The sequence below is a fragment of the Ovis canadensis genome, chromosome 3 (assembly GCF_042477335.2).
Source record: "Ovis canadensis isolate MfBH-ARS-UI-01 breed Bighorn chromosome 3, ARS-UI_OviCan_v2, whole genome shotgun sequence".
Lineage (NCBI taxonomy): Eukaryota > Metazoa > Chordata > Mammalia > Artiodactyla > Bovidae > Ovis > Ovis canadensis.
This window is the reverse complement of record NC_091247.1, coordinates 85990378-86017813: the sequence shown is the minus strand read 5'-3', so window position 1 is coordinate 86017813 and position 27436 is coordinate 85990378. Positions and strand designations below refer to the sequence as shown.

Genomic DNA, 27436 nt, shown 5'->3' with positions numbered 1-27436 from the left:
AAAATTTTGCACTATGTGTCCCTGGATATGTTCCAGCGTCTCCTAGTTTACAGTCTATGAGAACTTCAATAGAATTTGTATCCTACTGTTGTGTGAAAATTTTATAAATATTATGTTGAATTGGTTCACAGTGCTTTTCAGGTCTACTATATCCTTCTACTTCTCTGTATATTCATTCTATTAATTTTTGAGAGTTTGACATTGAACTCTCCAACTAAAGATCCTTCTGTAATTATTTACTTATTTGTTGGCCGGGCTGGGTCTTTGTTGCCGTGTGGGCTTTCGCTCTAGTTGCGGCGCTCAGGCTGCTCACTACAGTGGCTTCTCTTGTCGCAGGGCAGGGGCTCTAGAGCACAGGTTCAACAGCTGTGACGCAGGCTCAGTGAAGAGCCCACGTACATTGGCAAGCAGACCCCTTACTGCTGAGCCACCAGGAAAGTCCTCCAACGAAAAATCTTAGTATACAGTGGAACTATATGTAACCTTGTTCTGTATTTTCCAAGTCTCCTGTAAATGTGTTATTTTACTTTCATAATTTAAAGCAAATGTTTTTAAAAAAAAAAAGAGAGAGAGAGAGAAAGAAAGTGCTTTAGGTTATGCCTCAGGCCCCTGGGCAAAGAGGTGAACAGGACCTTCCTTTTCAACCCTTCAGCTAGGCAGTTCTTCTCCTATAACCCAGCCAAGAGACACGCATGGGAATGTCACAGCTACCCAAACTGGAATCAGTTCAGACGTCATCCATGGACATATACATGCATATCTACCAGTGGGATGCAACAGAGTGGCTACTAAAGCATGAATCCTGGCAACAACTCAGCACTACAAATGTTCAGTGTTGGCTGAAGCTGAAGGAAACCAGACCCAAGCATACATATGTGTGAATTCATGCAGATAAAGTTCAAAATCAGGCAAAACAGAGTAACAGAAAATAGGTCAGTTCCCCACCCCCCAATAACAGGAGGATTGACATGGAACTTCTTATGGAAAGGGGGCACATGGGAACTTTCTGGAACAATGGGAAGCTTCTATATTTTTACCTAGGTGGTAGTTATGTAGGTGTGCACATTTGTGAAAACTGAGCTGTACAAGATATGTGCATCTTATGTAAATTATGCCACAATTTTTTAATTAATGAATTAAACCTCCCCACCCCTAGCACTCCTCATCCTGATCTTTTTTTTTTTTTTTTTCTGTAACACTTCCCACATTCTTGTGGCTTCTCAGGTGACTTAAGTGGCAAATGCAGGAGACACAAGAGACACAGGTTTGACCCCTGGGTCAGGAAGATCTCCTGGAGAAGGAAATGGGAACCCACTCCAGTATTCTTGCCTGGAAAATCCCATGGACAGAGGAGCCTGGTGGGCTACAGTCCATGGGGTTGCAAAGAGTCAGACACGAATGAGCAACTAACACGTATACACACCACAAAGAGACTAAGAATATACATACAAGAATAACTGGGACTTCCCTGGAGGTCCAGTGGTTAAGACTCTGCACTTCCAATGCCAGGGCCACAGGTTCCATCCCTGGTGGGGAAACTAAGATCCCACATGGCACGGCCAAATTTTTTAAAAAAGAGAAGAACGGTTGTAATGCTGGACCACTGCATCTAAGCTGAGTAAGAAAGAAGTGAGATGAGTGTGATATGTATGAATAAGTGGTAAGGCCAGAGAATAAGGTTTTGATGAGATCAGAGGATTGCTTGAAAGGAAATATAGGAGTAAATGAGTTGAAAGGTTAGGAGTGATAACTGTCAAAATTTTAGATTTGGGAGGCAGTATGGATATAGTAGGACAGTGTGACTGGGGAATAGTCCTACTTAGGACCAGGCAGAAATGGAGTGGAAAACAGATATCTTGGGAGGAGAAAAAAGTTAAGCTATGTGATGGGTCATTTCTGTGGTGTTACAGTTGCCAAGAATGACCACAGAAGGAGCAGAAAAGAAGCACTGCAAGCCAAGTGCTGTAGTTATCAGTGAAGGAGAGAGGTGTGGCAAATGCCAGCAGCAAGTTGGGGTGAGGAGTGCAAAAGTCTGACAGCTCTGAAGAAGCTGGTTTGTTTGTGGTCAGTTAATGGAAAAAAAAAATATTTGAATCAGCAATCAGTTCAGTTCAGTTCAGTTCAGTCGCTCAGTCATGTCTGACTCTTTGCGACCCCATGAATCACAGCATGCCAGGCTTCCCTGTCCATCACCATTTCCCGGAGTTCAGTCAAACTCATCTCCATTGAATTGATGATGCCATCCAGCCATCTCATCCTCTGCTGTCCCCCTTTCCTCCTGCCCCCAATCCCTCCCAGAGTCAGAGTCTTTTCCAATGAGTCAACTCTTCGCATGAAGTGGCCAAAGTACTGGAGTTTCAGCTTTAGCATCATTCCTTCCAAAGAACACCCAGGACTGATCTCCTATAGGATGGACTGGTTGGATCTCCTTGCAGTCCAAGGGACTCTCAATCAGCAGCACAATTAATCTAACCCTCCTTCAGGACCTGAAGAACATAGGTGTGGAGAAAAACAGCCTTGAAAAGGCTCTAGGGAGACTTCCTACTGAGGGAGTGCAAGAGTAACCCCATTTCAATTAAGGCAAGACATAAAGAGAGAACACAGAGGGACTGGGCTGTAGACAGCACAGAGGAAGGGGCAGGAGGGCAGCGGAGGGTCTTCAGTCCTACGTGCACAACAGAATCACCTGGGGAACTTTGAGAAAATGAAGCCTGTGCCGCAGACCACCTGAAACACAATCTCCAGGGTGGGCTGGGTGCAGTGATCCTGATATACAAACAAGAATGAGAACTACTGGATTCAATGGTAATTGAAGCAGTAAGAAGATAAATGGCTTCATTTTCTGATGGTAGATGGATGACAGGAACATGATGGGGTTGGTCCTAAAAGCACTGGTGATGGGACAGTATTCTCAAACACCACTAAAGGAGGTGTAAACTGGTACAAGACTTCTACAGGTCAGTAATTCTATTTCTAGGATTTGTCCCAGTCTCCAAGTTATTAGCAGAGATGTCCACAAAGACGTAGGTACAGAGTTATTCACTGCTGTGTTATGAACATACCAAGAATGAAGATGTTAAGTATACATTATGAAACTAAGTAAATAAATTATAACAAAATAAAATAGCTGTTAAAAAACTTAGGACATGATTTACTGTCATGAAAAAGGCTTCTGATATGTTAAATTTTTAAAATATATTAAATTAAAAAAAAAAACATGCTCTCAAATTCAAACATATGCTTACTTTTATACACCAACACTGCCTGCAATGCAGGAGACCCTCATTTGATTCCTGGGTCGGGAAGATCCCCTGGAGAAGGGATAGACTACCCACTTCAGTATTCTTGGGCTTCCCTGGTGATTCAGCTGATAAAGAATCCTCCTGCAATGCAGGAGACCTGGGTTTGATCCATGGATTGGGAAGATTCCCTGAAGGAGGGAAAGGCTACCTAATCCAGTATTCTGGCCTGGAGAATTCCACCATGGAGTCGCAAAGAGTCGGACATGGCTGAGCAACTTTCACTTTCATTCTATATACCAACACAGATGACAGACTGAAGGAAATTTTAAAAAGAAGGTATCAGTGTTTACCTCCAACAAGTTCAAAGTACTAAAGATAATTGTCTTTTATATTTTCTAAATTTTGTGCATTTTACATTGAGAGGAAAAAAAGACATTTTTGCTTGGGGGGATTGTTTAAAGAAATGTGTTTAAAATGTAGTCCCAATTCTCACTGTTCACAAATGGAATTTGGTCTGTCTGACCCAATCTGTTTCTGGTGAGAGGAGTATAACATAAGCTTTGAAATATTAAGAAAAATCATCCAAAACTTGGAAATAAGCAAAAGACAGTACAACATGTACTTTCAAAGTTCTGCTGGGGCATTGTTTAACATGCCTGCCAAGGGTATTTTTTAATAAAGGGTAGTGGTTCTCAAAGTGTAATCTAAGGACTCCTGAGATTTCCCAAGACATTTTGGGACTCTGTAAGGTCCTCCCTTTCCAACTACATAAGTGTGAGGTCAGATTTTCCTCATATACTTCAACCAAAACAACTATTGCAACATGTGAATGAAGAAATTGATATGAGAATTCAGCTGTCTTCTGATAAGCCAGTTTAGTGTTCTTTTTGCAAAAGTGTAAAAATGCCTTTTTTCTGAAAACATATCTAAAGTTATTTTTCATTTAAAAATGTTAAAGGCTTGTTTTTTTATTTTTAAAATATGGTTGACCTTTGGGACTTCTCTGGCAGTCTAGCAGTTACTTGACTTCGCCTTCCAATGCAATGGGATCCTTGTAATGGCAACCCACTCCAGTACTCTTGCCTGGAGAATCCCATGGAGGGAGGAGCCTGGTAGGCTACAGTCCATGGGGTCCCAAAGAATCAGACACAACTGAGTGACTTTCTTTCTTGAGATCCTACGTGCCTCATGGCAAAAAAAAAAAAAAAAAAAAAAACACAGAAAACAGAAAAAATATTGCAACAAATTCAATAAAGACTTTTTTAAAATAATGGTCCACATAAAAGAAAAAAATCTTTTAAGAAAATACAGTTGACCCTTGAAAAATATAGATTTGGACTTCGCAAGTCTGTTATACACAGATATTTTTCTGTAGGGTCTTCCCTGGTGTCTGAATGGTAAAGAATCCATCTGCCAAGCAGGAGCAGTGGGTTCAATCCCTGGGTTGGGAAGATCCCTTGGAGAAGGAAATGGCTAACAACAACAACAAATTTTTCCATAGATACCAGCTGCTGTGCTACATAATCTGTCGCTGGTTGAATTCAGAGAAGCAGAACCCAGGATGAAGGGTGGACTGTAAAGTGACTCCTGGAGTTTTGACTGTGGGGAGGGTGGGTAACCCTAACCCCTACCTTGTTCAAGAGCCTACTATAACTAATATTTAAACATTTTTGTTTTAGTGTCTAATAAGGTTAATATTGATAGATCACTTGGGAGCCTCAGTTTTTAAGAATATAAGGGGTCCTAAGAATAAAAGTCCTTGAGACTTGCTAACCTAGAGGTTTGACTTTGCTATTCACTTTGGAAGGCTTAGATCACTCAGCACACTCATTTAAAAACACCTTTTCTGGTAGACTACATAACTCCTGTTTCTCCAATTCTGCTTCCAACCAGCTTTGCCACCTTATCAGTTTCCTCATTAAGGAGGTGAATAAATTTGACAAACATTCACAGTCAAGTTTGATTTTTTTGAAGATTATACTTTGATAAGAGGTATAATCTCTGCTGATTCATTGAGACAATTTTATGATTTAGCCCTGGGGTTCTTTTCTTTGCCTTCAAAGTTGAAACAAGGAACTCTTTGAAAAGTCTCTTATCATTCTTAAATATTTCCCTAATGAAATGAAATAAGATAATTGTGATGATCAGCTGTGGCTAAAACTACTTTGTTCTTCAAGGGAAGTATTTTAAGGGAGAATCAGTCCAAAGCTAGGGAAACCGACTGACAGTTTAAAAGAATGCCTAAGGTTGATATTGAAATTCCATCTAAAAGTCTTAATTCATCTTAAAAAATAATATATAGTGGAACTATATGTAACCTTGTTCTATTTTCCAAGTCTCCTGTAAATGTGTTATCATACTTTCATAACTTAAAAATAAAAAAAGAGAAGGGAAAATTATTCCCTTTGGCATGAAAACTAAATGGAGGTGAGGTAGTTAAATCAATCTACTTTCCTCAACTGTTGACATTACTTGAGGATTTACTGTACAGTCATGACTTAATCCCTTTCATGTCTTGAACAACAAAAAAAACAAAAACGAAAACACAAAAACAAAAAAGAAGGTCTAAGGTTAAAAATAGGTCTGTAATTTGGGAGAGACATTATTCACTTTCATATGGAAGAATGTACTTTTAATCTACTGTCAATTGCTATCCTTTCCAAAGAACACAATTTCAGCTCTCTGCAGGACACTTTCCTAGTTAGTATAAAAACAGTGGAGTTGGGCCGGGTCTGAGTCCCCGGGGTGCTCCTGGCTCCCAGCCTGCCTCCCCGACACCACAGCCTGGGTGTGACAAGAGGTACCAGGTCCCGCTGTCGCTGGACCGGCATGGGACCCTGGTCCGGCTCCACTTCACCCTGCTGGCCCGGTCACGGTCGGCAGGCCACTGTCGCCTTCCTCTTCTGGGTCCTGGTCTCTGCTCTTCCACTTAAAGGAGATTAGGGCCCCACCCTGTGGGGTGCCCAGCTCTCTTCCGTCAGTGAGCTCAGCCATCGGCCGAGAGGTGCCCGGGCCCTGCCCCGGCCTGCACTCGGCGCCCCACGTCTCGGTGGCCTTCGCCTACCGGAACCACTCCTTCAGCTACGCCTCCCGTGTCCGGGCTAGTGCCCGCTTTACCAGCTCCGCTCCAGCCTCAGCCTCGTGGAGAACCTCATGCTCCTAGTGTTCACCTACGTCTCCTCTCCCGAGGACTTCAGCGTGCCCGAAAACGCTTCCATTGTGTTCAGGGCCTCCTCCCTGTCACAGGCTCCTCACCTGCACTCTGACGGCGGACCAGGAAGCGCACAGTAAGCCAAGAGGCTCGCAAGTCCGACAGCCGGAAACAGCAGCTCTTCATCGACTCCGTCTTCTGCAGGCCGCCAGCGGTCTACTTCCGGTACATGTATCGTGAGGCTGGAGTACCCACCATGTTTGCCATCCTAGGGTACACCGCTGTCCTAACCAACATGGCAGCCTGGTGGGACTTCCAGAACAAAGAGCTGCTGGTTACCTCTCAGCCAGCCTGAGGAAAAACGGTTCTAAGCCCTCTCTCCTGTTGGAGACGAGGCCCAGTGCCCAGAAAGTAATAACAAATACCACTCTGACCTGCTCTCACCATCTATGTCCTCGCTGGGACCAGGACAAGGCTTCACCCAGCCCTGAGGGCTTCTCCTTTCCCCCACCCCAGGTGAAGGCACAAGGGCCTTCAGGCAGCACCACCAGTTCCTGAGAAACCTTCAGAAGCTGAGCTGGCCAGAGCGCTCCACCCTCTGGTGCTAAAAAAAGTCCTGAGGTTCATAACCATGATCCCGTTCTTGGCCTTTATATAGCAACCTCTCGCTGAGGTCAGGGACCACACTGCTACCAGGAAACCACAGCCATTTCTCGCCACAGGGTCATTCACTTGACTTGCGTGTCTGATGATCTGCTCCGGACATGCAGGCCTGTGACCACAGTTATCTGCTAAGGTTGCCCAGGTGTCCTAGGCCTGACTTCACCTCTGATTTGTTGTGTGCCCTTCCCTATCTGGGGGTTTCCCAGGTGGCACTAGTGGCAAAGAAGCCTCCTACCAATGCAGGAGACATACAAGACATGAGTTCAATCCCTGGACGGATCAGGAAGATCCAGTGGAGAAGAAAATGGCAAAAAAACTCCAGTATTCTTGCCTGGAGAATCCCACAGACAGAGGAGCCTGGTGGGTACAGTCAACAGGGTTGCAAAGAGTCAGGCACAACTAAAGGGACTTAGCACACACTTCCCTATCTGAGCTTCTGTATGTCTGCATGGATGAAGGGGAGTGGGGGAGCTGTCTGATTTCCAAAGGCTCTGCCAGTCTGTGCTTCTTGCTGTGGAGGTGGTGTTCTGTACCTAAAGCAGGACCTGCTCCTCCTATAATCTCTGGCTTACAGACCCTTCCTCCGTGGCAAAGGAGTCAGGTAGAGGGATCAGGCACAAATTCCTATCCCAGAATGGGCTCTGGTGTCCCCCCATCCTCCCTACTGCCTCAAGCCCTGTGCTCTTTTGGTTGTACATTCTATTTCAAAGGAAAACAAATTTTTTTTAATTGCCAAAGGGGAAAAAAAAAACAGAAGTTGATTACCCTACTTCTCAAAATACTGGATATTAAGCTCCAGTATACATCAGAATGATCTGAGAGGCCTATAGAAATACAGATTCGAGTTCATTACAGTGTGGAGTGGGGCAACAATGTGCATTTAAAACAAGCACTCCCAGGTGACTGATTTAAAACTAAAACTGTACTTTGAGAAACTAAGACAATTAAAGCCGTTGCTTAACTGACTGCCTCTATTTCTCTCCCACCACTCCATCCTTCTCCACCCTACAACCACCTCCTACACTGGAACCCAACCAGCCCACTGCTGCGCTCCTCCTTACTGTTGACCTCTTTCCTTCTCCCTTGCCCTGCCTGTGCAGGACTGTTTATTCTTCACAACAGTGCAATAGGGAGCGTAGTTTCTGGCTATCTAGACTCTAAAGCCAGTACACCTGGCTTCCAATCCCAGAACCGTTTTATAAACCGTTTGGTAAAAGTGGCCAACCTCTGTGAGTCTCAGATAACTCCTCTATCAAAGACTGAGGTTAAAATACCCACCCCAAGATTACTAGTACATCAGCACCAGCAGTATTTTATTTAGAGGCTAAACGTATTAATTTGGTTTTCTTATCTCCTGTAAAACCTTCAACACTAACAGAACAGCTCTCGTGCTTTAAGCAGTTAGCATTCCTAGAGACACTCTTATCTCCTTACTGTGCAGGTCTATAAATCCAGTTCTCTAAGAATTTAAGAGTAGACACTTAATTTGAAATTTTTTACAGCTAGAGTTTCAGAAACAAAATTTGTGTGTCAGTTTAAGTAATCACGCACTTGTTTTTCCAGAAACACTTTATAAATTTATACATTCACACACACACACAAAGAGCAGATACTTAAGAAGCTGCATTGCTGCTGCTAAGTCACTTCAGTCGTGTCCAACTCTATGCGACCCCATAGACGGCAGCCCACCAGGTTCCCCCGTCCCTGGGATTCTCCAGGCAAGAATACTGGAATGGGTTGCCATTTCCTTCTCCAATGCATCAAAGTGAAAAGTGAAAGTGAAGTCGTTCAGTTGTGTCCAACTCTTAGCGACCCCATGGACTGCAGCCCACCAGGCTCCTCCATCCATGGGATTTTCCAGGCAAGAGTACTGGTGTGGGGTGCCATTGCCTTCTCTGAAGAAGCTGCATTCGATCAGTATAAATTCTAAAGTTAATCCAAATCCCTAAGGGTAGCCTACCCTCACTTCCTCAGTTATGAGATTTAGTTAATAATCATGGTTCCTTATTTTGAGGCCAAGGTGGAATAATACAACCACTGATACTTAGGGGTCCATCAGTTCAGTTCAGTCGCTCAGTCGTGTCCAACTCTTTGCGGCCTCATGAATCACAGCATGCCAAGCCTCCCTGTCCATCACCAACTCCCGGAGTCCACTCAGACTACCATCCATCGAGTCAGTGATGCCATCCAACCATCTCATCCTCTGTCGTCCCCTTCTCCTCCTGCCCCCAATCCCTCCCAGCATCAGAGTCTTTCCAATGAGTCAACTCTTCGCATGAGGTGGCCAAAGTATTGGAGTTTCAGCTTTAGCATCATTCCCTCCAAAGAAATCCCAGGGCTGATCTCCTTCAGAATGGACTGGTTGGATCTCCTTGCAGTCCAAGGGACTCTCAAAAGTGTTCTCCAACACCACAGTTCAAAAGCATCAATTCTTTGGCACTCAGCTTTCTTCACAGTCCAACTCTCACATCTATACATGACCACTGGAAAAACCATAGCCTTGACTAGACGGACCTTTGTTGGCAAAGTATTGTCTCTGCTTCTGTTTCCAGTTTCCCCATCTATTTCCCATGAAGTGATGGGACCAGATGCCACGATCTTCTTTTCTGAATGTTGAGCGTTAAGCCATATTTGCCACATAACCACCTTGCCATCTACAGCAGATGGTATAGCTCATACAGTGGATGTTTAAGTACAGAAAGTGGGTGAAGGGATGCAGTTGACCAGCCCAGCCATGTTCAAATATTCTGAGCATTTACCATGTATAAAAAAAAAAATACTAGACAATGTGAAAGGCTAAAAGATGCATGAAAAGGCTAAAAGATGTTTCTACTTTCCAAGGAACTTAGTCCTGTTGAGGAAAGGAACTCCTGATAATGTTTTTCTCCACAAAGACTATCACCCTCCAAGAGTCATCATGGTTATTCTCTTCAGAAAGCAGAGGGTATAAAATTAAAGAGTAGGTATGATTTGTAAGACAGATGCACATTTCACAAATATCATCCCCCATAAAAGGGATTCAAAAGAATGCCTATGAGGATTTTATGTTCTCATTCTATTTTCCCAACAACCCTGAGTGGTAGGTATTATCTCCGTTTAATAGATGAAAGTGAGGCTCAACTGTTACCTAAGCGTTGGCCCAAGTTCACAAAGCTTGGAGGTGGTGGTGCAAGGAACAAAGCTGTTATAACCCCAAGGTTCATCTCCTTTCCCCTCCCGAGTTTAAATTCAAGTATTCTTCCAGCTCCAGGTCACCCAAGCATTTAGTCTTCACGTTTTGCAATTGCAAAGTCTAAACTATGACATTTTAGATGACCTTTCCTGCTGTCAGTAGCTACAGAACCATTTTACTCCACAATGACCACATTGTTCGCCATATACACTTTCAGAAAGTTTAAAATTGTTAAATAACAGCACAGGTGGTACAGTGTAAAAAATCTGCCTGCCAATGCAGGAAAATTTGGGTTCAATCCCTGGGTCAGGAAGATCCCCTGGAGAAGTAAATGGCAACCCCACTCCAGTATTCTTGCCAGAAAATCCCATGGACAAACGAGCCTGGTGGCCTACAGTCCATGGGGTTGCAGAGAGTCAGACATGACAGAGTACACACACAAATCACAGTTCAGATGACCCCCACACACCATCAAAGTATGGACAAGCTTCAGGAAGTAGTTATTAGTCAACTGGCCAAACAGAGCCAGCAGATGGACAAACAAAACGGAGTACAAACTTTCTACAGTACCTGCTTCTTCTCTCCCCAGTCCTGTGGCAGGGGGCAGAACGGCACAAAAAGTAAGGTCCAAGGTCTAGGCTCTCTCCTCAAAACCCCATCGACCCTCAGAAGGGTCAAGGCAACTGCATGAGCACTGAAGAATTACTTAATAGCCCAAGAAAAGGTCAGTGTTGTATAGGAAAAATGTATAATGTACAGGCTAATTCTATTTTTGTGTAAAATAAAAACCATGTTTTATGCATACATAAAGATGTGTCAGTAAGCACAGGGGAAGTTTTCCATAGCACACACACCAAATATATATGGTTACCTCTGGCACATACAATCAAAAGGACAGAGAGATTTCCACTACTCGCTTAATACCACTTTTTAAACCTAGTATTATGGGTCATTTTCACCTTGCTTCAGTATTAACAAAATCTTTCTTGTCCACCTTCAGTAATTTTAAAATGCAGCTAAGACAGTTCTGAGTTATGAATATCACTCGTCTGTCTGAAACTTTCCACTGACTCAAACCCCTGGTGTGGAGTGGCAGAATCCTGGTTTGCAATCCTGAGACATCCGAGACAGCTGTTTTTTTTTTTAAGTGGTTTCCTATCACACGACGGTTGAACAGCAAGTACTAATGTACGTGCAAGTGCTTGATTGACTATATGAAGGCTGTGATTCCCCCCTTTCTCCTAAGCTTTTTTTACACTCCTCTTCAGGCACTTTTGACCTGGTCAGCTCCTAGCTTTCACTGAAGAATGTTAACAGGAGCTGTATGGCCCTCAAGTATGTCAAGGGTAGATCAATTCCTCATCCTAAATTTCAGCAAACTGCAAATCTGGAGAGGAGAAATTCCTAAAATCTGATAAAAGACGTAGGTAGAGAAGGTGGCATTTCTCTGTCCTGCATGAGAAAGCCCTCATGTCGCTTGCTTTGCCAAAAGCCAAGAACTCCCCAAAGTTAAGTTCCCTTTCTGACAAAGGCTCCAGACTGAATCCAAGACAGTCATTTGATGAGGAAATTCTGGCCAAGTAGATGGCTGCCAGGAACAGCTGCCAGCTCTCCAAGCCGATGTTCGCCATCACCTCACAACTAGGACACAAATGGAAAAACGTTTAGGTGCACAGAGCAATCCTGGTCAAAGTAGGGAAAAAAACCTCACGCCAAGAATGAAACTGCTGAAACCTAAAAATGTGTGCAACAGACCCAGGCAACCCACAGTGGCAAAGAAACAGCTAACTGGAAGGCCAAAAGACTAAGCAATTGCTTAAAAACTTTCCATGAGCCCATTTTGACCTTAGGGAACCATTAACAGTAACGTTATAGTGCTTTCTGGAATTTTACGATATATCCTCAATAGGTTCTTAACCCAGTTAAGTCCACCCAAAAAAACGGTTTAACCCCGCAATAATGCAACAATGTAACAAATTCCAGCAGCAGTCACACCTACAGCAAGAGTAACTGCTCAAGCCACCCATTTCTGGAAGTAAAATGACTAATGAACGTTCAACAAATAATATAAATTCTCAAAAATTACAGCTACTCCATTTCACAAGCAGAATATACTTAATGAAGCAAGGATGACTATTTTCATCCTTCATATAAGGCATACTCAATAGTAGGGTCACAAATTACTATCTCTTCCAAAGAAGTTATTTATATATTAATGAGGAAGACAGTTTGCTTTAAAAAAAAAAACTTTGTAATATAAATTACTAAAAAATTATACCACAGAAAATATACTAATACCAAAATTATTTCAGTAAACAGTTTGAAATTGTCTTTAATCCCTTTTACTGATTCTTGCTTAATAATATTCAGTCTTTCAGCTGAAACCAAAGTACTTTCTTGGAATCCTTAATAGAATTGTATCTCTGGGGAAAATACTCTTTCCAACAAGAAATATTAAGAAATCCAACGGTCTAGATTTCACAATTCTTTTGTTAAAAAAAAAAAAAAAACAGAACAGTTACCTGTGTCTCTTTAATTTCAGAAGAATTGCTATTATACAACAAACTTTTTATTTTTTTCCATTCATAAAAACAGTCCACAACATTCATAAAACATAGTAAAAGAAATAAGACACTTTTCAGGTGGATTCTCTTAAAGAACAGATGAGTTGGTAGCAGTGTAGTTATAGATGGAAACAAACACAATCCATATAAAAACAGGATTTGAAGCGGGAGGGGGCAGATATATACCAAAGTAAATTTTGAGCTTTCGGCCATGCAACTCAACATCTGAGTTCTCCTCACTTAAAAACCAAACTAGGTGCTTTAAACAGGTGTTCACAGAAAAGGCTACAAAAGTACTGCAAAATGTTAGCCTTACATATACCAGAAAAAAGAGAAACAAAAATTAATAAATCCCCTAGCTAATCACAAGTTTTCCCTGACAGAGACAGACACAGAAAAATAACTGTTTACAAGCTTAGCTTCGAGGTACAATAGCTTACAGCTCTCACATGGGTGTTCCTCACTCATGCTCTTTTCAGTATAAACAAATAGGTTTATGTAATGGAATACATATTTGAAGAATTCCTTTAAAAAAATCACAAGTTCTATTTTATATATGCAACAAATTTTTAATTATGTACTGAAAATAAATTACAGAAAATAACTTTAAAATGCAACAGAGGACAAAGTCACGATAAACATTCCCATTGAATTCCCTCGAGGGTGGGGGGTGGGGTGGGGAGTGAGATTGCAGTGCTCAAGAAGATAAATATCACAAATGTATCAAAAACTTCAAATTGTCTATGCATTCATACACTGACATGAGCCACAAACATTCCTTCACAGGGACTGTACTCATTAGCCTACCACAGAACCAGATTTTGCCATAAACTACAAAACTTTTAATACAAAATTGTATTTATATATTTATAATTCATATACATGCCCTATCTGTGATTTTAGAAAATAAAAGCTACACACTGTACAGACACTCTTAACTCATAGCTGTAGGCAACATTTTTGGATGGAATTTCTCCCCCAATAAAATTAATGGCATATTTTATGTACATGAAGACTAAACCGCATAAAGACAGTTTAGTTTCCGAGATATGCATCTCGTTTTAGGGCAGGTTTATAAATTTAAAAAGGCAAGACAAATGTACACTTCAGAATCACTTTCTTAGCTACAAGAGTTGTCGTGTAATTTCTGTGAAATTTCTGATACATGCATTTATGTAATACTGGTATTGAAGGCAGTAAAGCAATATATACTTTTAATGTCGTGGCTCAATAAAGGCTTCATTGTCATTCCAATCTGAATCTTGCTACAGTGATTCATAACTTCTCTAAAAATTAAAATTTCAATGGGACACTGTGTTAAAAAGACTCTAAATAGATTTCTTAAAATATTTCCCTGAAATATCCTTTTACATAAGACAAATTTCACTAACATCAAAGAAGGAAAAAAAAAAAAAAGAATTAAACATGGCACCAGTGTGCATGATAAACTAATGCTCCTCAGCCAATCATCATGTCTCAGGAGCCATGAACAGAATGCTTAAAACCAACAAACAATTTCACACTCTGTGGCAGCCATCTGTGAAGCCAGTTATGCTAAACTACTTCTACAGTTGATTGTAAACTTTGGTTTATTTTTATTTGAGTTCTCATTGTACAGCAAGCATGAAAAAAAGGGAGAGTGGAGTCCATGAGGAGATGAAGTGTCAGTCTGTCTTTAATCTGGCATGATGAGACACCTGGTCAGTCAGGCCTGCTTTGATAGAGTTTGTTACAGACTGCCTTATGTTTTCCTCCATCAAATTATCACCCAGGGGCTTCAATACCTGTGGTATGAGAAATGTGCAAAACAAATAAAAACATGAGGTAAAAAAAGAGTTACATATAAAAATAGATATAAAAATTCAATTCAAAGCAATGAAGAAAATAACCAGGAATGTGGGAAATAAAAAGATGCTTCTCCCAAAAAAAAGTTATGATGCTACAAATAATGCAGTTAGACATTTTATAATGTAACAAAAATTACTTTCTTCCTATTCAAACCATTACAATTCCTATGAGATGGATGTGCAATTCCATACCCTATATGCAGCATCAAATCTGGTATGTATACAGCATTTATGCAGACCGGCCCAGACGGTCCTGCTTATTGTCCTACATGTATAAGTGTGAACACTTCAGATAGGGAAAAAAGTTAAAAATACTGTCTAATTTTTCTTCTTGTTATTGGTGGATGACAGTCTCTGTCGCTGTGCTGACGAAAGAACACGATGAACCATTCGACGTCTAGTAACTTCGAACAGTTTGGAAAACACCTAAAACATGGAGTGATTCGTTAGCAGGATGACTCAGAGGGCCTTGAATTTAAAGAGTTTAATTAAGACTATAAAAACTTGAGACTTCATAGTTTCTCACCTTCCTGGGACTCCTCTGAAGCAAAAGAAAAGAGAAATGCAAAAAAATTTAGACAAGGTTTGTTGACACTGCACAGACCTTCCGCCTACTGATCATCTTACCTCGACTATACTAAAAATAATTGTACACACTTTAGATTCCCGTTGACCTGTTTTGTGATAGTGGCACCTCTAAAATCCTAGAATCAGTGATGTACTGGAGATGACTGATTTTCAAGACACTGTACTATTACTGAAATTCCATGTGGCAGAAAATTAATAATGATTCAACACTTTTAAAGTAGATAGTACTTTAAGTGATGCTGTGATAGCTTTCTTTTTTTTTTAGATTGTGATAACTTTTAATCCATCTTCTGTCAGAACATATCAGAGGAATATAAAGAATGAACTTTTTAAAGATATAAAAATTTAATAAATATCCAGACATAAGCTTCCAAATCAGATCTGAATAGAGCATTTCTCTAAAGAAATATAAAATGCAAATTAATATAATGGGTCACTATATAAAATAATAATGACATTATTAGTAGAAAAATCAGCATCAATCAACTTCTTCAGTCTTTGACTTTAAAACCAAAACCAGCATGGACCCACATTATCTTAAATCTTCAAATAAGCCCAATACTTCATCGGCCCAGAAATGGTATCTGAAAACGCTTTTTATATTGTCCATCAGTAATAACTGTAGCTTTCATTCTTGATATGATGCTCAGGTATTTCATGATGATCATTTTAATGACAATATCCTTAAGTGGAATTTTCTGAACACAGGCAATTCCAGACAACAGTTGGCTGATACACAACAAGGCTTTCTTTAGTAGATACTTGTCAGGCCCAACTTTGAATTCTGGTTTGAGGTAAAAAATCGTGATTTGAATTCTGGTTGAGGCAACAGAGTAAGAAAAGCTGGCTCACTGTGGTACTCTGCTTTGCTCATTAGCATTTCCGTAGTACAGAAGTCAAAGATTATTCACTGTAAGAATTCCCTATAAGATTGTTCTTTGTAGTAAGTACATCAGTAAACCACTACTATCTTCATGGAAGGCAATGAAGACCTGAATATCACCCATTTTTCCTGGAATATAGGCATGCATTGCTTCTTATCAATCCTAGTAAGAAACTTCAGAAGAACTCTACTTCCAAACTTATTTCCTTACCTTCATAACTCTTGCACTGATATTTTCTCAAAAAAAAAAAAAAGGGGGGGGGGAATCCTTAAAGACTCTGGTCCTGCCCACTTGTCTGGTATAATCAGGCCTATAACTAAGAAACTATCCAGAGTATTACAGATATAAGTCAACCAAAGCACACTATAACTTTAAAGGAAAAAAAACTTCAGTTTATATATATTCAGATTATGCAACTAAACAAAACAGAAAATATCCTTTTGCCATTCTCCATATAAAGAAAAAGTAGGTGTGGAAATATTGGGGGTGAGGGTGGGGAATGGGGGACTGGAGGAGGGGTGGGGAGCCACAAGGATAAGATTAGTCACTGAAAAACCAAAAGATAGATACCAACCTGTTCCCATAGTGTTTCAGCAATCTGATCAATCACTGTTCCAATTTCTCTGAACTCCCCAGAGTATTTAACATATGCCCAAGTACAAAGAGACGTCAGTGCTAACCCCATGACAAGGTTACACAAGACGGCTATAGAGTTTAGGCCAACGAAGCCAGTCAGTCCTGAGATTATATACATAGCAAACATGACCGCAAACAGTGTGGCAGGGGTACGAGCAGCATAGAAGATATTTTTGCCATCATTGTGCTTTATAAAATTTGCATAGGTTTCTTCAATTTCAGCCTCAAGCTGGTCCTGATAACGACGGCAGAATTCATCTCCACCCATTTTTTTCACTGAACGAAACTGTTTAATCGCCACTTCCTTAAGATCCAGGTGTTTTCGCTCCAGATCTGAAGGTGCAATGTAAGGCTTGTCCCCACCACATACCTGTGCAGACAGTAGGACAGATTACATGCTGGAAATAAGTCACACTTGAAAGAAATTCCATCAGTGAAGTTAAACCATCTAATTGGTTTAGTTTTAAATTTGTTTGTAATACTACACACGTCATCATAACCCACACATTTCCTATATATTTAACTGACTCAGGCAAAATAAATTTTCCCAATTAACTATATACCAATAAAGACAAAAAGAATTACACTACAATCTGTATTGATGTCAGCTGACCCAGCAATACACCAAAAAAGACTGCTGGCAAGAAAGTGGGTTAAGAGGTGTAACACATAAAAAAGGTACTTGAATATTTGAATTAGCAAGCTTAGCACAGAAATTGCTATTGGTCTTAGGACAATGTTACTAACATCAGAAGCTACTGATAATAGCACTCTGAATCATGTGTCAAAAAATATTTTAGTGCGGTCTATGTAATAACTTACTACTCTCATCCTGCACTCTAACAATGGAAATTATAATCTTATTTATTTCCAGTAGAGATGATAAAAGAAAATTTGGGAATGATGCAACATGACAATGTATAAGCAGTACGAATTGGTTCAATGATTTTAAATATAAAAATCTTCTCACTCTAGTGCTAATATAAATGTCAGTCACCAACCTGCTCCATACTTTTGCAATAGATCTCTCTTGCTCCTGCTACTGCAGCAAGATTATTGGCTTCAGCTGTTGCCTAAAAAAAAAGTAAAATGTGCCAACTTTATGTGAAATATCTGATGACTGTAAATGCTGATTAAGACAATAAATTATGTACAGTGACCAAGTCCGAGAAAAATATTATCAACTTCCAGTTTTCCCTTCTAATGGAGGAAACACTATTATAAAGGATATAGTAACTGCTTCTAATAGGACTACCTGACTAATTTTGTTTTGTTTAGATTTGTTAAAGTGAGTTTGTAGAATAGAACACATATGCCCAGGAAATTACAAGAGAATTAAATAAATACAGCCCTAATATATGTCCCGTCTCCAGGTGCAAAGAATTAAGAATACTCATATGGTCCTTTCTCTCATAATCAGTATGACACAGGATACATTTTTAAATCCACAAAACTGTTTACTACATGGATTTTATGAAACAACAGTTTAATCCACTATAAAATTAGGAAATTGCCCAAAGTAGCAATTTTTTAAAAAATGAAACAGGTTAAAATAACATTGCCCCTAAAGAACACCTTTTTTAAAAAAAAAAAAAAGAAAGAAAAAAAAAAAACTATAATCACTAGAAGTAGCTGTCACTCATTAAAATAAAGAGGAAAATAAGCCTATTTCAAACAACATTCATTGTCAAAGACCCAGAGAACAGAAGCAGCTTGGTTCAGCAAGGCCCACATCAAGCTATCTTCTGAAACAGAAATTTTCCTACATTTCTTGAGCAACTGAAGAGAAAGCACCAAGGACCTTCATTTCTATGAAGGTACTGTGTGGGTACAAGGTCTGCAATCCGTAGTTACAAAAACTCAAAAACTTCAGGACCCATGCCTTAAGTATCTAAAATGCATCTGCATGCAAAGAAGCACCACCCCATTTCCAGCATTTCTCTCTAAAGCAGATTTTTTTTTCTCTCTCATACATAAATGTATGTACAACATACACACTACCTGAAGCATGGACTTTGGATGTGGAAGTTCCTCTCCTTGATAAATTTTAATGTAAGCCTAAAAATACAGAAGACTCATTATATTGATAGGTTATGCACTTTGGCTCCATATCCCCAAAGAAACATCATTAGATAGAAAAATGATTCACATTATTAAAAGGAAAAGTCGAAGCTTTAAAAATCATATACTTTCATTCCAACAAAGTTAACCCTATTCTCAACATTATTAAAAATGTGTGTTGCAAAATAATATCCTAGAGAAATATCTCTAAATATAACTTCAACTTGGCAGAAAAGTTGTTTCATATTGAAAGTTACATATAAAATGCCATCTACTCTATGAAAAGAAATCCACAATTCTCTCCTACTGCCAAACTGCCAATGTTTCAAATAAATATGTAACAAAACATTTTAACTCAGTATTTTACTTTGTGGTTTAAGAGTAAGAAAGATGAAAATTTTTAAGTAAGTTCCATTTAGGAATCTTCCATCTCAACTTTCATCTGACTCTTAAATTATTTCATAACTAAACAAAGATAGTATGAAAGCGATCAAGTGTCCATTAAATAACACAAAAATGCCCTCTTTCATTAACTGTATTTTCCCATCCATCTACAACTACTACAAATAATCACAACCCTCAACAGTGGCCTTGCTCTGGCAAGCAAGTTATAAAGACTAGAGAGCAGAGGGGTGAAAAAAAAAAATCTGTGAATAATTTACTTGAGCTCAGAACCCACTTTTGATAACTTTCAAAGGCTCTCATCAAGTACTCAGACTCTGAGAGGTTTTTTATGAGAACTCAAGATGCAGAATTATGCTCCCAATATCTATTATAATTTTCAAATGATAGAGTGGTAGTATAATATTATGAATGGTTCTTCTGTGCATATCAGGGCTGGAGAAAAAGTAGGGTAACTGTATAAACAAATAAAATCACTGTGTAGAAGATACATGTTGTCTGCTACAATCTTAAATATTCTAAAATATTGATACATCCAATTCAAGGCAAAAAAAATTATAAATTTTACCTAATTGCTTTAAAATACAGATGAGAAATTTTTATAACATACAAATGAGTTTTAAGTCAACTATATTTCTAACTTACACAAAGTCATTTAATGTAAGCATTTTCCTACCTTAAAGTATTCTACAAGATCTCTACAAGTGACTTTAGATCCACTTATCTCTTTTTCTACCAAATTTTCTGGGGCAAGGAGCAAGGGAACCAGATTTCGAAGCTCTCGTTTAAACTCTTCATCAATATCTGATGGGCATGAAATTAGTCAACATATTAGTGAAAAAAAAAAAGTCACCATTGGTAAGAGCTAATGAGATTCTATTTTATAAAACAAGAGTATGACACTTACGTATAGATTCATTTCAAAAAACTCATCCAAACCTGTCATACTGACACATCTCCTAGGAAAAAATATAATGCCCCCCCCAACTCTAGTACCCCATTTTCTTCATCTTCCAATAATTCTGTCAGCTCAAATAATAAAAAAAACTGTGAACTATCAAAACAAATTCCACATCAAGTATTTTAAGTAAACTATCCTTTCCAAATGACAGGCAATTCATGAAACTGTATTAAATATTAAAACTAAATTTTGTTTTTCTAGCCATACTGTTAAAGTTTTGTTAATCCTCAAGTCTTCTGCTATCATGCTCAAAATAACCCTAAAACATACACAGAAAATTATACCATCACCCCGAAACAGACTTAAATCTAATTATATCAATACAATATATTGGTAATGCTTTTTAGCAGACTGCAATCAGATGAAATACTGAAATGTTCCTTCAGTATTTTTAGGACATCAGTGCTGAGCAATAGACATTAAAAAATCTGTTAATCAATATGCTAGGTGTTTGCAACATACCAATGGAAAGCTAGAAAGACCGCAGAGAGCACTACAATCACTTCATTAACAATGCATCGAAATATCCTCCAGTATAAGAGAAATTTTAAGGAACCATATATATATATACATATATATATGTTTTTTTTAAACTTTCAGTCTCTACAACTTGAGTTCTGATTTTAACAAGAATGGGAATTCCCACCTTTCAATCTCCCATCAAAACTAGGATTAGTTGCAACTTTAAGACCAGGATGTGGCAAAAGGAAGCAACCAAGATTTGAGAAACAATTGTGAATGTGCTTCCTTACATTCTGCAGCTCTTCATGTTGATTCTGTTTTACCTGGAGGTAGAAGGTGACAGGGTAAAGGAGCAAACGAGAAAAACAAATTTTTTTTTAAGTACACACACATACTCATAGGCATGCACAGTAATTGAAATGCTACTCCAGATGGGTGTTTTTTGACAATATAAAATTTTATTAAAGACCCATTTCTAACCATTTGGTAAGACCCACCTCCTCTCCTAAACCAAGAGATTTTTTTCCCCTGTTAGCTACCCAAAGTGAAAGTGAAAGTCTGACTGGCTCATTGAGACCCCATGCATTATACAGTCCATGGAATTCTCTAGACAGAATATTGAAGTAAGTAGCCTTTCCCTTCTCCAGGGGATCTTCCCAACCCAGGCAGGAATCACCCATGTCTCCCACACTGCAGGCGGATTCTTCACCAGCTGAGTCACAAGGGAAGCCCATTAGCTACCAAGGATATGAATAAATACAAATAATAATTAATCATAATATCTAACACCAGAACAACAGGTGTGACTGTGATTTCTAAACCCGTCTTTAAAGTACTTATAATGGCAAAGAGAAAGCAAAGTACTAATCCACCTATAAATAAAAAGGTCAGCCAATGAGCAAAACAGATAAGGTGAAAAACACCAGTGTAGTCTAAAGAACTTTAAAAATTCCAAAGAACCTTAAGATTTCAGCACTCATTCCAAATGATTATTTATGACATATGCTAGTCATCAGTTTTTTGCAGAAGAGAAACCGCTATGTATTTTCTGGAAAAATATACTAAAGTTACATTTTTAATAACTACTTATCCCAATATAATTCACATATTCCCTCCTAAATTCATCTCAAAAACCATTCTAAAATACATGTACTATTAGTAATCAACAAAACCTGGAAACTACCCAAATCTCCACTGAGAGTAGAATGGAAAAACTATTGTTATTCTTACAACGGAATACTGAATATCAATGAGAATAAGTGAACTAAACTACATGCAACAATATGAACTAATCTCAGAAACGTAATACTGGGCAAAAGAAACTGGACACAAAAGAATACATACCATGTGTGATTTCTTTCATAAAAAGTCCAAAAACAAAGCCTCCTGAAGGTCTGAACAGCAATGAAGGGTTTGGGGACTAGAGGGAGTTAGTACACAGAGGTGGGTGCTTCTGGGTTGTTATATGGCTATGCTCAATTTGCACAAATTCATCAAGGTGCATACTTATGGTCTGTGTACTTTTCTGTATCAATTTAATAATGTATTTAAAAACCCATTTGTCTTTGAAGTCATAATTCTGAATTTAGTTAGTATGCCTAATGTACTTCATGTCAATTTCTTCTAACAAACCAAAGAAAATGCTGATGAATGAAAATCTTTGACAGTCTAGAAATGCCTTTCATATAATCTAAGAATAAGGATTTGGTTTTAATCTCAGTTTAGGATTAAGAAAAATTATATTATACCCTCAATCTTTGAATAAGGTTGCAAAACTAAATGCATCCTTTCCACAGGGAACAGACAAAAGTTTATTACCCCAAAGAAAGAAAACTCCTATTTATGAATAAAGGGATTTTTATGTATCTTTTGTGGATGTCAGTAGGTGGGTAGTATTTGACCTTAGGGTTTCCATGGGAGGATACTTCTAGGAATAAAGGATCATGGTGGTGAGTTTATTTTCCAGTACTGCCTTGGTGAGGCATTTTGCACGGGTCAGAACAAGAATCTCGATATTTGGGTCCTATTACAGTTACCAATAATTTGTTAAATGACCAAAGGCAAGTTACTTTTCTGGGTTCCAGTTTTGAGGTATGTGTGGAACTGTAGTGTTGGGGAAGACTCTTGAGAGTCCCTTGGACTGCAAGGAGATCAAACCAGTCCATCCTAAAGATCAGTCCTGGGTGTTCATTGGAAGGACTGATGTTGAAGCTGAAACTCTAATACTTTGGCCACCTGATGTGAAGAGCTTACTCATTTGAAAAGACCCTGATGCTGGGAAAGATTGAGGGCAGAAGAAGGGGACAGTGGAGGATGAGATGGTTGGATGGCACCACTGACTCAATGGACATGGGTTTGGGTGGACTCCAGGAGTTGGTGATGGACAAGGAGGCCTGACGTGCTGCGGTTCATGGGGGTCACAGTCGGACACGACTGAGCGACTGAATTGAACTGTGTATAAATGCTATGCTATAAATGTTTCAGATCCCTTTTCTAGCTCTCTGTATGCTGCCACTCTATGAGACAATATTCCTTGGAAAGAAAGTCTCACATCATTTGCGTTCAATGCATGCACACTAGATTACCCAGCCTGTCTCAAATGTTCAGAAGCTCAGCTGGGCCAGAAAGAGACATGCATGCAATCTGAACAGACCAAAAGGTTGGTCTACTTCAAACTCTTACCCTGTGAATACTGATTTATTGAAATGTCCCTTCAGTATGTCTCTGGAGAGAAATATCTATTCCTTAATTTCTATTCAAGGGCATTTCTACTGTCCTCTTTCACAGGAGTGCTACCAATTTACACCTCATCAATTGCGTATGGGGTTACCTAGGTTAACCAGGGATACTCAATTTGTCCTGATCACACTTAGACATTGATCTAGGCAGCAGTCCAGGCAGCCCACTCCTTCACCTGACTTGGTGCTTATGCTCGCCTATCTCAGAAATAGGGACTTACCTGCAATCTCTTTTCAAGGAATTGTTTGCCACCTTCCAAACCATATGAATGTTCATAAGGATAACTCCAGTCTCGAATCAAAAACATTAATGTCTACAGAAAAAAGGAAAAACATAGACTATTTCTTATAAAATTTTACCAAAAATTACTACCTTAACAACTGAAGCATCCCTTACTCCCCAGAAACAATCCTTATCAAAAGTTATAGCAACCAAATGGTTTACTACTACTCATAGTTATATCAAGAGCCTACTACATAAACCAGTAACACTCCCAACTCCTATACCAAGAATCTACATCCACTTGAGAAACTTACTGTATATATTATCACCACAAGCAATAACACAGGGATTTTTAAGAAGAAACAAAAGACGTATCAGGGTATACAGATCATAATTTTAAGCCAAGATTGTATAATTTAAAGACCAAATAATTCACAGAATTTTTTATTTTTACATGCTTACATTTCTCAATTCAGCATTATTGATGCTTTGGGTCAGATAATTCTTAGCTGTACACACTTGTCCTATGTATTACAGGATGTTGAACAGTATGTCTGGTCTCTAAAAACTAAATACCAATGGTATTAACTTCCTCCCCAAAACTGTGACAACCTAAAATGTCTCCAAATATCAGCAAATGCCCTCTGGGTGGCAAAATTACCCCAGTTCAGAAAAACAGATATAGGCCAAATAGAGTAAATTTTATCATATACAAAAAATGACACCATAATCTGTCCAAATATTTCATAAAAGTGATCACTTGAGCCAGACAAGACTGAGGCTGAATTAGTGTAAATCCACTAACAGTAAGAACCACCAGTGATGCTTTCATATCAGGGAAGACTTCACACACAGATGAGCAAACAGGGTTGAGTCATTCTCACCTACTATAACACAACTAATCAAGTAATACGATGTCAACTTATAAACCACTTATTTCAAAGAAGAAACTATCTGAAATTAGCTTTGTTTTCTTCTTTTAAATCTCTGTAATGTTAAGACTCCAAAGAAGCAAGCAGAACATATGCTTCTCAAATAACTCCCCCCAGATTAATTTCTGACTTAATATTCTGCATTTAGCATTTAAAGGTAATGAAAAAACATGGAGGAGAGATATAATAAACTCTGAAACTTTTCTATGAATCAAAAATGAACAATAACAGGTCTAATTTCAACTAGTAATATACTCCCCCCACACACACACAACCAATAATATGGCAGTAGTTTATGATGTATACAAGAAGTTTACATGACTATCTCAACTCTGGGAATTAACACTTAATTAAGAGAAATGTTATTAACTTCTTTAAGTAAAAATTCTAAGAATCAATCTATAATCATTTGTTCTATTTCCTTTCTTGTAAATTGCTACTGTTAAGTTGGTGATGACTCTACCATAAATTAGTTTCAATTCCGCTGGATCTGTTGCTAAAAATAAGTTTGGCATAATGTTCTTATATCTTCAGAAATACAAGATAACAGCTTTTCATAGATAAATTTATTTTAATGATAAAATACTTAATTTACCTGAAATGGTTTCTGGTAGATTTCTTCCATTGCAAGTCTGCCGTATTCTGTAAATAACTATTAAATCAAATTATTTAAAATAATGCCCCCAAAGACATTGAAAGAAGACATCTGTAAAGCTGTTCTATATCAGACCACTAGATGTCAGGGCCTTTAAAATCATTTGAAAGCCAAGCATTTAATTTTTAAGACCAAGTATACATTAAAATTTCTTTTAGTTAAGAAGTCATGTATCTGTTTAAAATCATGTAACAGTCAATCTTCATACAATATTATAGATTACTGGTGTAAAGTAACAGTAATGTAGGAATTAAATTTTCAATACTTTGGCATACACTCTTTGAGACATACATACTTGCAAGTGTTGAAGATCATCTTCCTGAATATTTTGAGACAAATTATATACCTGTTAAAACAGAATTTGGTTTTCATTAGTGCTTTACTTTGAATACCCAGCTGTGTATAACTTTGCTTCTGGAAATGAAGGCTATTTTATACCTGAACACATATGAATGACTCGATCATTATCTTAACTAGTGATGAAAAGGATTTCTTCTTTCCTAACTGTAAAACACTAAGGGGGGAGCAGTGGTGGTAAACTATGTAAAAATCAGGAATACATGCATATGGGGCCAAGAAAGCAGCAGACTTTTTTTTTAAGTATATGCAGTATACTTATATTGTACGTTTACAGACTTACACTTATGTAGTAAGTTTCTTTAATGTTACGCCATGATTTGTCTTTTTTTCTTAAGTATAGGATTTCCTGAACTATTTTTCTAAGTGAATGAATGTGAAGGGCATAGTTCTACAAAGATCAAATTCCTCCTTGGAGCATTCACAATATATAGTTTATAGTTACTCATGGGTGCCTCAACTACCATTGACTCTAATATGATTATCTTTTTACTTAAGCAAACTCAGTCTAAATAACAGGAAAATTTTACCAGACTGTAGTAGCTGTTTAAAAAAACAAAAAACAAAAAACACAACATACACAACAGTAGGTGGCACTCTTGCCCTTTTCACAAATTTTTAGGAGGCTTTGCAAGCCACACAGGCCAGAGCTGATGATGGTAAATTAAGTAAGTATAAATATCAAATCGGCTAAGTTTTCAAACTGAATACAATGACATATAATTTCTTGTATGGTAAGCCACTTCAGTCATGTCCGATTCTGTGTGATCCTATCAACTATAGCCCGCCAGGCTCCTCTGTCCATGGGATTCTCCAGGCAAGAATACTGGAGTGGGTTGCCACTCCAGTTGTCCTCTCCACGGGATCTTCCTAACCCAGGGACTGAATCCGGTCTCCTGCACTGCAGGCAGACTCTTTACCATATGAGCCACCAGAGAAGGTCTTATAATTTCTTAAGTAATTTCTTAAGTGCCTTTGGTTGGATTTTTTTTGCCTGTTTGAAAGAACTGCCATTGTATGAAAAAAAAAAGCTAAAAAATTGCTAATTTAAATACTGATTATATTTGAAAAGTAGCTTTTCAAAAGAATTATATTGTACCTTTTATAGCTTCTTTATTTGAAAATTACTAATGTTTCTACACATATTTTTGAAGGAATGTGAAAAATGCAGTTATCAAAAACAGAATTTTAGAACCAGAAGGAGCATTGAGGAGCATCTGACCCTAACTTTGTATTGTCCATGAGTAAAACTGAGACCCTTTGGGTCCAGAATCCTCCTTGCTGAGAAACATGGAGAACTCATGGCTCTTGACCCCTTTTCTCTCCTCAGTCCCCAAGTCTGAGGAAGAAGCGTTCAGCAGTCCATTGGGAGATGGACCAATGTGACCTGGCATTCTGGAAGTGGAATGGTTTGGGTTGGGGCAGGGGAAAGGTAAGAAGAACTGGGTTTGAGACCTAATATCTATGGAGCATCATTCAGGGTACCTTCTGAAACCATTATACCCTAGAATGGAGCTGCAAGTACCTCATCCATGCAGAATTTTAGAGACTTTGCAAAAATTCTGTAAAGTGCCAGTGGCCAATGGGAATTAAAGGGATGTGTCTTGGGACTGGAGCTGTGCTTAGGGAGGAGAATGAACAGTCAGACTTGACTGCCTACCCACCATGCAGGCTTCTGAGTGGATGCAGGCAGCACCCCAGTGCCCCAAAATCCCACCATTAGGGATTGCTCCTTTTTGTGAGAGGGGCATGAAAGGCATTTGGAGAAGGAAATGGCAACCCTCTCCAGCATTCTTGCCTGGAGAATTCCATGGACAGAGGACCCGGGCAGGCTACAGTCCATGGGGTCACAAAGAGTCAGACACAACCGAGTGACTATCACTCACTCAAGCACTCGC

General features: G+C 38.9%; 1 protein-coding gene and 1 pseudogene across 4 annotated transcripts in view; one reads left to right on the top strand and one right to left on the bottom strand.

Annotated features, from left to right (window-relative positions):
- The first annotated feature begins 1919 nt into the window (after window positions 1-1919).
- Window positions 1920-6764, top strand: LOC138436274 (post-GPI attachment to proteins factor 2-like; annotated as a pseudogene).
- A 6576-nt stretch (window positions 6765-13340) lies between these two features.
- ATL2 (atlastin GTPase 2) overlaps window positions 13341-27436 on the bottom strand; it is a 69852-nt gene continuing 55756 nt past the window's right edge. For 3 of the 4 annotated variants that reach the window (XM_069583524.1, XM_069583526.1, XM_069583525.1), the window contains 9 exons: window positions 25477-25527; window positions 25122-25178; window positions 23593-23685; window positions 20818-20956; window positions 19887-20014; window positions 18749-18805; window positions 17749-17820; window positions 16686-17117; window positions 13341-14576 (listed from right to left, as the gene is read on the bottom strand). In XM_069583524.1, coding sequence (XP_069439625.1) covers window positions 14457-14576; window positions 16686-17117; window positions 17749-17820; window positions 18749-18805; window positions 19887-20014; window positions 20818-20956; window positions 23593-23685; window positions 25122-25178; window positions 25477-25527 — 1149 coding nt within the window. In that variant the 3' untranslated portion in view covers window positions 13341-14456. Of the gene's footprint in view, window positions 14577-14868; window positions 15066-15165; window positions 15181-16685; window positions 17118-17748; window positions 17821-18748; window positions 18806-19886; window positions 20015-20817; window positions 20957-23592; window positions 23686-25121; window positions 25179-25476; window positions 25528-27436 lie in introns of those variants that run through there. The other variant, XM_069583528.1, reaches the window with a different exon arrangement.